Source organism: Antedon mediterranea, chromosome 4, assembly GCF_964355755.1.
Source record: "Antedon mediterranea chromosome 4, ecAntMedi1.1, whole genome shotgun sequence".
In the NCBI taxonomy this organism is placed as follows: Eukaryota; Metazoa; Echinodermata; class Crinoidea; order Comatulida; family Antedonidae; genus Antedon; species Antedon mediterranea.
The window spans coordinates 21,550,910-21,565,607 of record NC_092673.1 but is presented as its reverse complement, the minus strand read 5'-3'; the positions used below and the strand labels follow the sequence as shown (position 1 = coordinate 21,565,607).

At 34.2% G+C, this 14,698-nt stretch overlaps 1 protein-coding gene across 1 annotated transcript; it reads left to right on the top strand.

Moving 5' to 3' along the window:
* Window positions 1-8,686: 8,686 nt before the first annotated feature.
* LOC140048101 (matrix metalloproteinase-21-like) lies at window positions 8,687-13,547 on the top strand. The gene is made up of 6 exons (XM_072093117.1): window positions 8,687-9,133; window positions 9,399-10,233; window positions 10,713-11,003; window positions 11,665-11,907; window positions 12,385-12,542; window positions 13,110-13,547. The coding sequence occupies exons 1-6, from the start codon at window positions 8,912-8,914 to the stop codon at window positions 13,389-13,391; spliced, it is 2,031 nt and encodes a 676-aa protein (XP_071949218.1). The 5' UTR covers window positions 8,687-8,911; the 3' UTR covers window positions 13,392-13,547.
* The last annotated feature ends 1,151 nt before the right edge of the window (window positions 13,548-14,698 follow it).

Sequence of the window (14,698 nt, the reverse complement as noted above, 5' to 3'; positions counted from 1 at the left end):
AACAACTTGTCCTTTGATATTATAACGATTACAATTTGGTTATTATTACCAAGTCGGTTTACAAATGTATAAATTAATCCTACATTTTAAACTAATAGAAATGGAATTTAGAATGTAATTTAACTCCTGGTAAATCTTCGAACTTTTTAAATAACTTTTCAAATTTCAAAATTGATGTTTATTTAGATGATTATGATCTTGATGATCCTGAAATACTAAATAAATTATAATTTATATAACCGTTAGTACTGTAATCCTGGTATTAAATCCACCAGTACTGATGTTATCTCTCGCTATTCATGGAGGTACCAACTATTTTGTTTTACAATTCTTTCGTTATGTAAGTTTTGGAAAAATTGTAAAAAGTAAATTATGTATGAAAAATGATATAAAAAAATGTTTTTAATAAAATAAACCAAAGCTTCCATATCTATTTCTGTAGATGGAAAGTAGGCCTAATTTACAAAAGTTAATATTAATTTGAATTATATTTAGGAAAACCACAACTTATAGTGTGCGTGCTGGTATTTTCAGAGTTAACCACCTTTACATTCAAGTTGGTCCCTTTACCTGCTTATAACCCTGACTATATTATATTATCTTTATAATTTTTCCCTGTTCATATTGCTAATACACGCTGAGTTTGGCGATCAGTGATCCAGGCAACAAGTAAACCTACCTCCTGGTGCTAGGCTACTTCTCTGTAATACCCATGTCATCTAAGAAATCGGTCTACAGGTATACCTGAATTTTGGAGTCTCTTCAGATTGTCTACCAATTGTTAGTTTACTTATTTTTAGAAACAAGACCACCACAATTATTCGAGGAGTTGGTGGTTGGAGGTAGGCTTCTTCTCTGTAATACCCATGTCATCTAAGAAACATGGGCCTACAGGTACCTGAATTTTGGAGTCTCTTCAGATTTTCTACCAATTGTTAGTTTACTTATTTTTAGAAACAAGACCACCACAATTATTCGAGGAGTTGGTGGTTGGAGGTAGGCTTCTTCTCTGTAATACCCATGTCATCAAAGAAACATGGGCCTACAGGTACCTGAATTGGTGTCTCTTTAGATTGTCTACCTCCAGATAGATTGTTAGTGTACTTATTTTTAGAAACAAGACCACCATCACCACCCTTTCCTCATTCAAAACTAGACTGATAACTTTTCTCCAAACTATGTAATCACTTTCCAGACTTTAAAGGGTAAAATATTAGATCTATGTATAGGCCTATATATATTTATTCTTTTTGCTTAATTTAACATATCAGTTATTTACTATATTCCAAATTTTCTTATTCAGATTTTTAATTCTCATGAAATTTATTTTATTTATATGCTTTTGTTTTTCTTTAACTTTACTGTTATTGTTGAATTTGTGTATTATATCGGTTCTTAGGGTCCCAAATGATCAGCAATTGCTGGATGGATCACCCTCAATGAATATGGTTCAAATAAAATAAACCACAATTATTCGAGGAGTTGGTGGTCAGTGGGAATTTCATTCGATATATCTTGCGTACTTTAAGTACAAACAAGATAACAATTCTAAGAAACCGAACCAATTCTGAAAGAGCTTTTTTTTCGAACTTTTTACAACATCTTACCATATTGTTAATCTTAGAATATAAGGTCCGGGTCTTTATTTCTGATTTGTTTTATTAGAGGCTGATTACAAATATTATAAATAATATATAAACATTAATTTTAACAGTATTTTGATTTATATATAAAGACCTATATGATAATTCATTCATTAAATATTTTATTTCTGAATCTCTGGTCCATAAAAAGTAAAATTACCTATAAACTAATAAAAAAAAAACAGAAAACTGTAGGCTAATTAATACTTCTCATCTCTGACACTGATGAAGGGCTATAGTGTTGCCCGGAAGATCTGCACATTTTTTAATTTAGCTATTTATTTGCTTATTTTATTTTAAAAACTTTTTTTTCAGTAATTTTCCTTTAGATTTTGATAATAATGTGTTACGGTAACTTCTGCAGGCCAATCGCTTTTTTATGTCACCATGGTCCTTTCCTCTCTCCACGATGAAATCACAGTCTGTCCCCATCATCAGCTTGTACAATACAAGCTGTTGTTATACTGTATTGCTATTGCTAAGCTGTTTTGGGACATTCTGCTACTAAGACGCATTGCGATTCTATCAAGCCTGTATAATTTGTTCTATCGGACTCTCAACCTGTTAACTATGCCATTGTGCGTAACACCCAGAAGCATTTATACTCGATATTACCAGCCGGTTTCTGAATTATTTCCGCACTGGTGAACCTTTTTTAATTAGAAAGAACTACTCTAAAAAAAATAGGCCTATAGATACCGTAGTTAAAATAGCGATTTATAAAGTTGACTTCTTACTAATATCTTGGCTGTGTTTTAAATTGGATGATTAATTATTATATTTTAACAAAAATTTATTTAAAAAATCTAAACCACGCCCCTGGATTGACCGAAGCTGTTTCACTGACAGCTGAGTCGGTTGTCTTTCAATATGTCTCATCCACGAGATGGTAAACCTTCGACAATGTTGTCTTCAAAATGTAATAGTAAAAACAATGATTGTTCGTTCTCACCCGTCAAAATGTCGATCGTAACTGCCAATCATGGTAATCTTACATCTTAGGTTAGGCTTCACGCGGAGGGCATTCAGACGTGCAGCTCGCGCCTGGCTAATGCCTCGCGACACGTCTGGCAACACTATCTTCTTGTATATATCGTTTAACCACTCGTGTTTTGGCGAATTCTAATTGCTATTCAAACGATCTTTTAGAATTCTTTGACATGAACATGATGACAGTTGTGTTTTCGTTGATTAACCTTCGTAAATCTAGGCTTACAACCTCAAATGTAAACAACGTTCATTGATATCATTTTAACTGTTTATATATTTAGCTTGTTCACAATGTGTGTACAACCGTGGTTCTTTAACAACTTTAGTTATTTCATACCATTATACCATTTATTATATGATAATTGATAAGGACTCTAACTTATAGTTTTAGGACGTATTTTGCGGTGACGACTATCGATGTCGAAATTCATACAGATACCTTAAATCTTGGTTCCCGCTAGGAGGAAACGCAAGGACACAGCGAAACGCACGTAATTTGACCAATCATGACGTCGGGATTGATCAACTCGCTTACGCGTACGCCCCTCTGCGTTGAGTCCAAGTGAAAACCAAACTTGGTACCACTAGACGCCACAACGCTGCTGACTATACGCAAGACAAGTAATTTTACCAAGTACAAAGCGACAGTGATTGGTCAAACTGCTTGCGTTGCGCGTTGCATCATAGTGTGAACCAAGCTTTAGGACTCTGTTATAGGCCTAATGACCATTAATTAGGGCGAAGTGGATATAACAGCTGGGTAAAACGACTAACGACTCAAACAAGTGCTTATACAAATAATAATTATAATACTAACAACAGGCAGACGATGTTATCTGCTGATCCAACATGCTGTATCCAAACATCTCCGTCCCAATTTGCGCCATTTTAAACACTTTAGGCTGGCTGGGATCTTGGTTGCTTCGGGGTAAATACATAAAAAGGTTCATACCGTAATCATTAAATATTAGGTAGTTCTTATACCTAACATGGTATCGCCCACGTTAATGCATTTCACGCTTTGGAATAGCATCCATATTTATGTCTCATAATTTAGGTCAACGAATTTAAATTTGCTAACAAGTAACCACTGATGTACATATTTTAGCAAGGTGTTCTAAGTGTTTAATTCATCATTGCTTGAAGACATTGCAAAGATAATTGGTTGATTGGCAAAGTGTGGGTGGTGGCTGATTGACATCTTCTCTCATGTCAATCATTACCCAATTATCATTAGAGTTCTTCAAGATTGATGGATCCAAGTATCTACAGAGTAGAATAAATTCCATTACATTTAACTCTTAATACTTTAGTAATTATACCACTATCACTATCTTATAAATAAACTGTACTTCTATCCGTGAAGTGTTGGGTCAACTTGTACCATATTTAGCTGGATTCATTCAGTTGAGAGTAAAAGATGACGATTTACTGTGATAAAGCTGTTACGGCTGACTAATGACTGGACAACCAACACGGTATCAATTTTAAAAGTGCAATTACTCATCGCAACTATTTGGTAAAAGCTGGTGCTTCATTCATTTGTCTATTCTTTGATTTGTATGCCTAATAGGCTATTGTTTTCAAATTTGATTTGTCATAGTCAATTGTTTTAAAACAATATCTTACGGTATATTCTCAACGAAGAGAGTTAACAATCTGTATGTTGCGTGGGTAGGCTACATGTGAATAGGACAGGTATGTCTTTTCAATTTTTTAGTAGCTTTTGATATTGATATTGTTAATAGTATTATTATATTCGATTCTTCTTCATGGTCTAAATCAACCCCATCAAAATAAATTTTGGTTTCCACCTCCATCTTAAAACTTGGTACTGGTAACTTTGGGTTGCTTACGTTGTGTACGCACGGTTGTTATTTGACCATGGAACTATTTAGGCCTACTTTTGATAGACTGTTTGTTGTTTCATTATGTTTATTTTACTTGGAATTAATGTTCTGCCATTCAATCTTATAAACAAAATGCTAAGCAAAACAAAGTCACATTAATATCGTTACCAACTGTTCACAGTGTTTATAGTTTCCCTGGTCATTTACGATAAGTATCTCCATGATATTAATACATTTTTAGCCTGTAATTGTTGCCGTGCATGTGTTCTACACCCTTCCCCCTCCCCCACCCGGAGTATCCTTACGCACTCTTGTGGGGTTTGCTTGCGACCTGCCCTGGGAGTTCCCAGACATACAATCTATACTTTAGTAGTAGTGCTATTCTTAACCAAGAAGTTATTCAGTTAGCGAGTTTTTTTTTCATAGAACATAATTAGTTGAGCGAAGGTGTGTCTTACCAAAGCATGCAGGTGTTAATCTCTTTAATACCTGACCGCAGGTGAGATAATCGCTGTCATTATCCATCTATTAATGAACACCAAATGCAACCATTAAGTCAAAAATGGGTTATTAATCTATTTGTATCTATAACGTATGTATGAACTTTAGTATACAGTATTCTAGGATATATTTATTAATGTGTATTAATAAGATCGTAGATAAAACAAAAAATGTCCACCTTGTAAAGGAAACAACCAGCAGTATGAATTTGATTTGCCGCCAACAACATCAACGTCAAACGTAACATCATTATTCGTTATATACACGATTGAATGTTATTATTAGCCTTCTATCTTGTCCAGATAAAGGTACGATTGGTATACATGTCACTCGCAGTCTACATGCGTTGATTGGCGGGTTTACTGCCTGTTACTTACTTATTTATGTGCATTTACGGTACTTGCTTATTTTTATCGTAAAAAAAGTATTGTCCCACAAGTTTCATTTTCGCTGGTTTTTCTTTACATTTTAATTACAATTTTTCAGGTAAAAATATTTTTTTTCCGATCCAATTTTGGGTAAAAGTTTGAATGACGAATACAATAACTATGTAACAAAAATGGCATATTCAAAATGAAAAATCTGTCTTCAGGGGGAACAATACCTTTCTATCTAAACTTTGTACAAACATTTTTTAAAAACATTCAAATCTTACCCCCGGTTCTAATTTGTAAACAATAGAACCATATTATCTGGTGTCTTTGTGTAAAGCTTGGTTTGATCATGAGCAGATTGTTCATTAGCAACTTTGCTCATGAGCAACTTTGTTCATGAGCAACTTTGCTCATGAGCAACTTTGCTCTAATTGTTATATCGAGTTTTTTTTAAAAAGAGATTAGTCAGACAGACGTGGATATGTTAACTATATCGACTCTTGGTAAACCGCCTATGTTACTTTTAGTTAGTTGTTGTTAATTTTTTCGGGAGTTTTTACACGCTCACGTCTTGTCACTCTCCGAATTACAAAGAATTTCAAAGAATTCATTGTAGAAAAATGATAATTTATAGCTTTGGGCGCTGCAAGTTCCAATGCTACAAACTAAACCACTAGAGAATGGCTTTCTTACAAAGCCTCATATTTTCTAAATTAGCCCCACTGATTTTGTTATTGTGGAAAATTATAATTTCAGGATAAGATAACAGGAATGATAAGTGCACTCAAACGTCTTCTAGTTCTCAAAATATTTGCTTCTAATATTTCACCTGATTTAGATTGTTTTAATAAATATTGTTACTGCTGAGTTTTTGTAAAGGTTGGCGCTGGGTGAACGATGGAGTTTTACTACCATGAGTTGAATAAAAATATAGATTTATTGAAAAATTGATATATTAACAGCAAAAATGGGGGTGTTTCGATGGCATTGTTCTCATAAACTACTCAATGGCTATTATTTACATCACATTGTGTTCTGCACACGTTACTAGTGACAGTACTTTCCTTTTTCTTTTTCACCCAGGGGTGACATGGTTATGTGATAAACATAACTTCTCGGACCTGTACTGTACTTGTTCGTCCAGTAATGGTCAGATCACTCCAGACCTGTTCTGTACTGGTCCGTCCAGTAATGGTCAGATCACTTCAGATCTGTCCTACTTTCCTGCGGTGCATGGTCAGTTAATCTATGAATGAGTTGTTTTTTGTTGTTGCAGGCGAAATAATTATCAAGCTCTAAAAATATGGAAGACTAATATTTTAACTGAGCCTCTCAATTCCGTACATCACCACCATTAGTTTAATGTGTCTACGTGGCCGGGTTATGTATCTTAATATTTTCTTTAAATATATTTGATTTGGATATTTAAATTCAAATATTATATTATTTAGTTAGGCTTATTTTAATAAATAGGCCTATAGAGTAGACCTAATTTGTAATATTCCCGTTTTTCTCATAATGTATTTAACTTAATTATGATAAAATGTCATAAATTGTACAATAATTGTGTTTTTTTTGTTTTTGTTTTTTTTATTCAAATTCTCACAAGAATGTACATACAAAGCAAGAAAAAGACAAAACATATAAAAAGAACAGAGTACATTCAGTGAAGGATGGGACCAACAGGTGGTAAACACCTCTAGAACGGTCCAATCCCAAGTACATTGAGTGAAGGATGGGACCAACAGGTGGTAAACACCTCTAGAACGGTCCAATCCCAAATGGCACAATGAGTAAAAAAGTTAAAAACATTATAATGTTTGTGGCTATATGATACTTGTATGTACGATAAATGTATGCGATGTTTACCGTGGCGTAAAGATTGAATTACATTATGGTATGATAGCGACTTAAGTAATCTAACGAGACGATTACTGATTGGACAACAGTTGCCTGCCAAACGCTATAGAGGGCGCTACTTATGATAGTTAATTGAAAATTGTTAAATTTGCAAATTATTCACTTATTACAGAAAATATAACTTTGAACACATGCTCAAATACCCAGAAAACATTTGTTATTCTGATAAAAAAAAAGTAATCCTAAAAAAGTCTTATTTTGGCTTAAATTTGCCAATATTTCTCTAGTAAATATTAGGTAAATTACCTCTCGATCGAACGAGCAAGGCGGCAACATCAGTTGTCTGCTGGCGGTCACTGATGCAGGTTCATTTGTTGGAAGTATTTTGGAAAAAGGTCCTAACTAAATGATTAATGGATGTTGAAAATAAATAGGCCAAACTTTGATCAATGCTATTTTTAATATTTCCCAATGCTCTGATAATCCTCTACTTTGAGTATTACCACCCAATTCTTTATACGAGTGATTTATTCCAATAGGCCTATGTCTAGACACAGATATTCATGCCACGCCATTTTATTTACTTTTGGGTAAATTTATTCGCGTGGGAAATTTAAACTGGAATAAATTTATTGAAATATCGTGCTATGACGCCAATTATCAAAGAAAGAATTTAAATTAGAAATGGAATTCATTAAAAAAATTAATTTAATGTAAAAATGTAATGCACCACACACCTGTTTGATATATATTTTTAGAAACGAATGAATTCTAAAATGGGACTTAGTTGGTGCTTACTTTCAAAGTAGATGAACCTTGTTAAAATCCTGTTGCTGCTTATTGTTAGTGACTTCGTGTATAAGTACAGTAACTCGATCTCTCCCTCCCCTTATAATCTTGCCATTGTTTATAATAATAATCGATTATATCCAAGCTAATTATTAAAGTTGAAACAAGAATTAGTATTTTTGCATATAAATATTTTATATACACTTTTACACCCAAAAAGACCGTGTAAGAGCATGTACAAACATTGATTGAATATCATGATAATAACATAATGTTATCTGTCGTGCATATCGCACGTGTTTATATAAATTGTGCCGTAAGGTATCTTCTTGAGCTCTGTCTACAATATCAAACTTTATGTGACACAAACATGTGATGCCTCCATATATGGACATGGTGATGTCATATGACTACCATATTTGGGCATATCACTGCCATTTTGTTGGGCACATCACTTTTTGTTGTCAAAGTTTGATAGTGTAGACAGAGCTTTAGGTTTAAGTGATAGGATAGACTTACTATTAACTTGTATACATTTAAGAAAGAAAGAAAACATGTTTTTTTTATGTGATCACGTTATTTAACGTGTTTACTTAATTACCTTCAACTTTGTTCATAAATTAATCGTAACCTAAAAGTTATAATTTATACAATTAACTAAATATAGAATATACTAAATACCTTTTGATTTTCACTATTTTAAAACTTGTTTTTCACTTCCAAACATTTTCACTTGTTACCTACAAGAAGAACCTTTGTGCTATAATGTTTAAATTTAACTATTTATCTTTTAATCAGGAAAAGTGAGTCAAAATACCAAAACAACCAAGTTCAGCGAAGACCAACCAATCAGAAACTAAGACAGCTCATTGAATTTGATCGAATTCAACCCAGAGTGGTACACATGTCGTCCAGCAGCAGCAGGCACACCGTCGTCCTATTATCAACGATGACTTGTCAGCTAACTTCAATCCGTAACTTGCTATTTGGTTGTCACCTGTGTTTACTCGTTGTGTTAACAACATCGAACGAGCGCGTACATCGTGGTCGCTTTTTCCAAGATTCGCGTTCGCATTATGAGTGGAACCCACAAGAAAATGTGGTCATATCTGACGCAAAGGCTAAGGTAATTTCATGTTTAAAAGAAGTATTTCGAAAGTTAAGAAAAAAATTATACGTACGCCGCCAAATGAGGTAGCATGCACTGTTTGTTATGTGCGCACTGTCTCTACCGTGTGCGTACTGTGTGAATTGTTTGTAGGCCTAATGTGCGAATGTTTTGTACTGAGTGCGAATGATAAGCTGTGGTGTTGAAATATGCCCATATGTTTCTAAAACTTCAAATTTGTAAACTAATTTAAAGTAAAATAGAACTTTTTTTTTCTTTTCAGAAATTTCTTCAAGAATTTGGTTACATGCAAAAATTCAACAGAAATTTACGAAAATGGGAGTTTACAGACTGGAAATATGACGGGCCAAAACCGTCAAACAAAGATTCATATGATTATTTTTATAGTGAAAGTTATATTTATGAAGACTTGGGATCAGAAACTGAATTAGAAAACACGATAGATCCAGAAAGCAGTAACAACCCAGAAGAACAGGTACTCTTTAAAGAGGCTGTAAAACGTTTTCAAAAACAGAACAAGCTCCCAGTTTCTGGGCAAGTTGATAAACAGACAATGCAAATGTTTCTACTACCAAGGTGTGGTGTACCAGATAATCTGGGTAAATTTATGATTAAAAAATCGGCAATAGAGAAAACAAAATCAGACAAACCAGTAATTCCAAGTTTACGCCAAGTTCAACGGTCGTCTGCGTCGCCTAGGACTATAGATTCAACGACGTCATCGTCTGCCGAATCACTAACTACTGTTTTTACCACGTATACAGACACTGCTACTGAAATTCCATCAACGACAAACACACCAGTGCGAAGAAAACGTTCGTCATCATTTTATGAGATTATTAAACGTAAAAAACGTTCACTGGGAAGTGATCATGATTTAACAATAGAGGCGAACACAATATTTCCCTCGAACGTTGTAAGCTGGAGAGTTTATTCCTCGTCTGAGAGTACCGGCATTATTGCAACCGATCTGGATGGCGTCCGCGATACTATGAAAGATGCTTTTCGAATGTGGGCTGAGATAACGCCGTTAATTTTTGTAGAAAACCTGTATGGGGATGTTTTGAATGTTGACATTGGGATAACATTTACAAGTGGTATGCAAATAATCCTTTATTTAAATGTAAAAACTGTTTATGACATTGTAACATGACGACAGGTCATAAGAACATAATTTGTTTATCTGGTTTAATAATAATAATATCCTGGATTTATATATAGCGCCTAATGTTATGAAACCTCTAAGCGCTGAACATTATTACTCCAGTCATTTTTTTGGATCAAACACGTATGGAAACATACTCCCATAATGCAGCTAGTAATCAGCGCAAAGTTGTGTCTTGATCTAACCGGTTTCCCAAAATATCGAAATACAATCACTAGATCTTTGTATGTTGCAGCACCCTTTCCCGTCCGTCTTTAGAGTTAGTCGTATTAAAACGACCACAACATGGCGCATGTAATACATTTGTCACCTCACAGTGCCTATACTCATGTAATTGTCTAAACTCAGTCTATATCACACGGCACAGATTTTATTAATTGAAATTATTATTATTGTTATTGTATCTTTCAGGTCCACATAGCGACGGCCACCCGTTTGCTCAGGATGACGGTAGCTTAAATCCAACCGTATATTCGCACGTCATCGATACTGGCATACACTTTAACAACGACGTGCATTTTACGATTGCTTCAAATCAAGGCATAAGTCTTCTGAAGACTGCAGTGCACGAGATAGGCCATGTATTGGGGTTGAATCATTCCGCAAACACACAGGCTATAATGTACCCTTATTATACATCATTCGATCAGAACAATTTTGGATTGCACAGTTCAGACAGACAGGACATTCATGGAATATATTGTAAGATATTGTTATATATTGTAAGATACTTAACTGTTATATATTGTAAGATACTTAAATGTTATATATTGTACTGATACTTAACTGATTCAACTGTTACATAGTTACATAGTTAAGATAATTTTCATATTCGAATGGGAACTTTCGTTGTCAAAGATTCGTTGAGTACTTTTTTGTGTTCTAACGGTAACCTTTAAAGAGATTCTGCTCAACAGAAAGTCATTTGAATAGAAAAAGTTGGCAAGGCAAGCTTTTTCGTTAAGATTGGTTCCCACTTAGGACGCAACGCAACAACGTAAGTGCAACCGTCAAACGAGTTGATGGATCATCGAACTGTCGGTTGCCATTGGTCATCTCGCTTGCGTTGCGTCTACGTCTTTGCGTTGCGTCACAGTGGGAACCAAGCGTTAAGAACAATCTCAACGCTCAAAATAGATAAATTAGTACTAAACGAAAAAACTCATTGGTAAAAGTCAAAATCGAATACGACAATTGTTATATACTGTATTGTTGTTGATGAAATATAAGGACGATGATGAGCTAACGTGTGATGATGGGCTGATGTTAACGAGTTATAGACAAATTTATACTTTTTAATTGAATTAATTGTATAACTTAATTTAAGTTACTAATATAAATGATTTATAATTAATTATTATAGCAAAATGCTCCGGTAGATTTGACAGCATTGTCGACTGGGTCCGGCCAAAGGCTGGTGGCACGTCACGTGTGTACACAACCTATTTCTTCAACGACAGCCTTACCTGGATTTATGAGAACAAGTCCAATAAAACGAGAGATGGAGAACCGAGACCTACAAGTTCTCACTGGCCAGGTGTCCCGACCAAAATTGATGCTGTTCTTCAAATACGCAAGGTGGACAATACACTTTACTTTTTCTCGGGTATGTAGCGTTTTTGCCCTTTTTAATCATCAATAGTCTCATGACGCTTGACATATATAGGCATAGCGTTAAACATAATATGCACTCAGCAGTCGCGTCTTACATTTTGCGTACGCACAGAAACGTATGAGCATGTGCAAAAAGTATATTAGCCTTAAACTCTAGTTGTATCGCCTTAAAGGCAAATTTACACAGACAAGCGGCAACGGTAATACAAATATAGATTCTATGCTATTCATTATGACCATCTAAACAAAGCGCGGTGCGGACGGGCGGTTACCGCCCAGTATAGATACAGATTCTATGTGGGACAAGCTACGCGGTTTTCCGCTTACCGTTACTGTGTAAATTGGGCTTTAATAACAAAAAGTCTCCAATATTTTTCAGGCATCCTCCCTGCCTTATTCACAAATATAACATAAATATAATAGTTGAATTATGAGATAATTTAAGTATTTATTGTTTTTTCTACTTTAGGAGTAAATGTCACTATATATTTCTATAACAATGTAAGCGCGCTACTGAATCGAACTGTGGATTCAATCAGCTCAAGATTTCCTGGCGTCCCAGACAACATAGACACTGCACACGTTGATAAAAAAGACAAAAATATCTATTTCTTTAAAGGATCTCAGGTAAGTTTGTAGAATGTAGTTATTTTATTCATTAATCTCTCTACATAAAAATTACAAATATAGTTCATCAGGGATGCAAAGAATAAGCAAAAATAACTATGTCACCTTGTAATGTACTTATACGCCTAGCTTCAGTTTGCAAACTCGAAGTTTGAAATAAATAAAAGTTTTCCTATGGTTACTAGGTGACAAACTTCGGCAGTTTGCAGAAAACAAGTTAGGCCGTGTCTTGTCAAACAGTGTGGCAAACTCGAACTTAAGCCCAGCCTACACAAGCAAACTTTATGTGAAAAAATGTGATTTGCCCATATATGGACATGATGATGTCATATCACTACCATATTTGACCATATCACTACATATTTGTGCACATCACATTTTTTTGTCACATAAAGTGTGATAGTTAGTGTAGACAAGGCTTTATGTAAAGTTTGCTAGTGTAGGCTGGGCTTAAGGAATCCCTAAAACAATACCAACAAAAAACGTTCAATTCTCTCTCTTTTTAAAAATCCTGCTAGAGACATGTTCTTTTGTCATTTTCAATAAAGATCTTTTTTTTTATTGCAGGTATATGTATTTGATGTAAACTCACACAGTGTTATTTCCGGCTATCCAAAGCCAATAAATGACGTATATGCACCACGATTTCCAACAGTTAACGATGATCCACTCCCAAGTAATTTCGACGCAACGTATTATTCTCAAAAACATCGAACGTTATTTTTCTTCAAAGGAGATCAATATTGGCGTATATCGTACCATCGTAAAAGCGCCAACGTGTATGAACGAAAATTCATCCGTCCAAAAGATTGGAATACGTATTGGAATGATATCTGTGAAGTGGAATAACCCACTGTTATTTTCAAAGAGTTGTTTATACTTAAAACGAGCATTGTATGGAACGCCGTTAACGCAACAATTCAATCACCAATCATCGACGTACCATAAACGTTTATATAAGTTGAGTTATTAATACTTAAAACGAACAATGTATGGAACGCCGTTCACGCAACAATTCAATCATGATCAATCATCGACGTACCATAAACGTTTATAAATATATCATTCATATTAGTATAAAGATAATGTTTACTATAGTTAATGTAAATAACTCTTTGAAAATGGATTATTTAACTTAATAATCTGTGAATACATTCGTGTCCGTACGACGATTTTGTTTTATTTACAAATCTCTGCGCTATACGTTTTTTTGTGCAATTATGTATATTTTTAATGAAACTAGCCCAACCCGTAAATGCAATATTAGTATCAGAAATTATTATTATTATTTTTTCATTAGTTTACTAATGTTTTACCGATGAAAAATGTATCCTAATCAGACGCCTGCGCATGCGTGCGTGATTATAATATACAACTCAACTGCATTTTTGTGGGTTCACGAATTAAAATCATCTCTGTTTCCAGCAGTTAACATGTATTCAATATCTATACAATATGGCTAATAGGTTTATATTATTGGATATAGACCATCCAAAACCCTATATAAGATAATTTAAATAATTGAACTCAGGAAAATTGATAATACTGTAATTTATATATTTATTATACAATTGGGTGCTACAAATTGCGGTACTTTGTTTATTTTAACCGCGTTTTATATAGCACAAACCACCGAATGTGCTATACAAAATATTGTATCATTAGAATGCAACACATTGTGAAGAATGTGCGTATATTATTGACTTGTTTATTCCAATGAATTTACACGATTAGTATGTTTTTAAACCTGTAAAGCTGTATTCATACGGTGCCTTGTTAAATACTGGAAAATCATATATAGAATTGAATGGAGCCATTGTACGTTCTTCCTAAAGCTTGTTTCCCACTAGCACGCAACACAAGCGAGTTGACCAATCACAAGCGACAGTTAAAATAATCCATCGCTTTTATTGGTTTACGGCTTACGTCCTGCGTTGCGTCCTAGTGGGAACCAAGCCTAAGTGTGGATGTAACTTTACGCATACAATGCGCGCGTGTTATGACGTCAGCATAATAACGTGAAATCATAACGTTTATGATGTCACTGGGTGAATTATTGCTTTGTATTTTAAAAGAAAATCTATAAATATATGTTCAACAAATTCCTAAACAATTGGAATACTATTAAACTATATACTATAGAATACTTTAACATG